This window comes from Nestor notabilis, unplaced genomic scaffold (genome assembly GCF_000696875.1).
Source record: "Nestor notabilis isolate BGI_N333 unplaced genomic scaffold, ASM69687v1 scaffold21377, whole genome shotgun sequence".
Classification (NCBI taxonomy): Eukaryota; Metazoa; Chordata; class Aves; order Psittaciformes; family Psittacidae; genus Nestor; species Nestor notabilis.
The window spans coordinates 4,420-6,562 of NW_009935403.1; the positions used below are offsets into that span (position 1 = coordinate 4,420).

Consider the following 2,143-nt stretch of genomic DNA (forward strand, 5'->3'; position numbering starts at 1 on the left):
TCGCTGCAGGTGAGGAGGGCTCCCAGCCCTGTTCTGCTCAGGGGGTGTCTCGCAGAGCCTGAGCTGCTGCCCCCCCGCAGGTGGCTGTGGTGAAGCAGGATGATTCTGGAGAGGCGCCGGTCTCCTGTGAGCCCCAGGCACAGGAGGAGGGAGAAGAGGCGGACTCTAAGCAGCAGCAGAAGTTGTTGACGCTGCACATGGTGGAGCCTGGGGAGACGTTGGTGCAGGAGGCTTACGAGGAGGCGACCCTGGATGGCTCAGAGCTGCAGCAGATCACTATCCCGTTTGGTGGGACAACAGAGTACAGCATCATCACACCCATCAGTGAGGAGATTCAGGCTCCTGGCACGCTGTACAGGTCAGCTGCAGGGAGGTGGAGGCGCTTCTGGCCTCGAATGAGGAGGCTTTAGTGGTGAGGAGGATGAGGGGACGCTCCCTGACCCCATCCTCTCCGCAGTGAGGAGGAGAGCCCCGTGGAGACCTCCGAGGCGGTGGTTGTGAGTGAGGCTGTGATGGCAGAGGAGGATCTGAAGAGCCGTAGCAATCCCTGTCTCGTGTCGCCCGGCACTGTAGGGAGCCACTTCCAGCACGCAGAGGTATGGAGCTGTGCCTGCCCCGGCACGGGCCGCACTGGTGCAGCTGTGACTGGGTGTTTCTCTTGCAGCCCCTTAGTGGGGACGCCGCCTTCCCCTTGCCTGCGGAGCGCCAGGAGGCCGATGTCAAGTGGCCACTGGTGCAGTGTGTCACCAGTCAGCTCCAGAAGGATTCGTCTTTATCCCCAGCCTCTGAGGGGCAGGAAAACTCATCCCCAAAGGTCAAGTGGCCTGCACTCCAAGGCACAGCCAAGAAGCTCTCGTGCAAGATTTCCACAGCCAAGAAGCTCTCGTGCAAGATTTCCACGGCCAAAAAGTTTTCATGCAAAATTTGCACAGCCATGTTCACAGGGAGAGCAGAAATGGAGAGTCACAAGAGAGCCCACATTGGGCCCAGCACCTTCAAGTGTCCCGACTGTCCGTTCACTGCAGCCCTCTGGCCGGAGGTTCGGGTAGGTTCCCTGGCACAGAGCAGCCCTGGGAACAGGAGCTTTGGAGAAACGGGGCTTTCTGACCCTGCGCTTGTCCTCCTGCCCCCAGAGCCACATGGTCCAGCATGCCAGCCTTCGGCCACACAAGTGCAGCCACTGCAGCTTCGCCTCCAAGAACAAGAAGGACCTGCGCAGGCACATGCTGACACACACCAACGAGAAGCCCTTTGCCTGCCCGGTCTGTGGGCAGAGGTGAGTGAAGCCTGCGAGGCCGTTGCTGCTTTGAGACATGAGCTCCCCAGGGCTCAAGGAGATAGGATATTGGCAGAGTGGCTGCCCCAGCCCTGCTGCCGGGAGCAGCCCCCTGCTAGAGGGGACCCTGTCCTTGAGAACAGTTCCTGCTGCAGGTGGGCCCAGCCTCATGTCAAGGAAATTCTGTGTGGGGACATGCAGTATTTGAGCACTGATCATTCTGGAAGCTGGGACACGCCATGTCATAGGATGTGGTGGCTGTGGCCTGGGTCTCTGCAGAGTCATAGAGCTCCTGTGCTGCTCGTGGCAAGCTCCACCTCACTCTCTTCCTCCTGCAGGTTCAACCGTAACGGGCACCTCAAGTTCCACATGCAGCGTTTGCACAGCTCAGAGGGGAAGAGGCCAGGGGCACCTGCAGCTGCTGCCCCACAGACCATCATACTGAAAAGCGAAGAGGACACACTGGCCACGCTGCAGAGTAAGATGTGTCCCGTGGGCAGGTTGTGGGGATTCACCCAGCCCGGGGATCAGGGCCAGGGGATCCCTGCTGATGGTTGAGTACCAGCGGTGCAGGGACGGGGCTGGGCACAAGGAGCTCTCCCGTGGGTGCTTCTGTGCAGAACCAGGGTCTGAGGTTTCCTCCAGGCACATCCCTCAGTCGCTCAGTGTGTTGTGGGAGCAGTGGTGCTGTGAGCAGGTCACAGCTGAAATGGGAAGCACAGTTCATGGTCTGATGTGGAGGTGGTTCTGCCCACAGTGAGCTCTAGTTCCCTTCATGGTGGGAGAGTTTGGTTTAGCTTCTGACCTGTGGGCAGATCTCAGAGAGCATCCCGACCCCTCGCTGGGGCAGGCCCTCGGTGGGGGCCG

The 2,143-nt window shown here is 60.2% G+C and overlaps 1 protein-coding gene across 1 annotated transcript in view; it reads left to right on the forward strand.

Moving 5' to 3' along the window:
• Positions 1-1,754, forward strand: part of ZNF335 (zinc finger protein 335) — a gene marked incomplete at its 3' end in the record, with an annotated part of 5,896 nt that extends 4,142 nt beyond the window's left edge. The window contains 5 exon segments of the mRNA XM_010017839.1: positions 46-358; positions 458-596; positions 665-1,045; positions 1,134-1,276; positions 1,615-1,754. Coding sequence (XP_010016141.1) covers positions 46-358; positions 458-596; positions 665-1,045; positions 1,134-1,276; positions 1,615-1,754 — 1,116 coding nt within the window.
• Between the last annotated feature and the right edge of the window lie 389 nt (positions 1,755-2,143).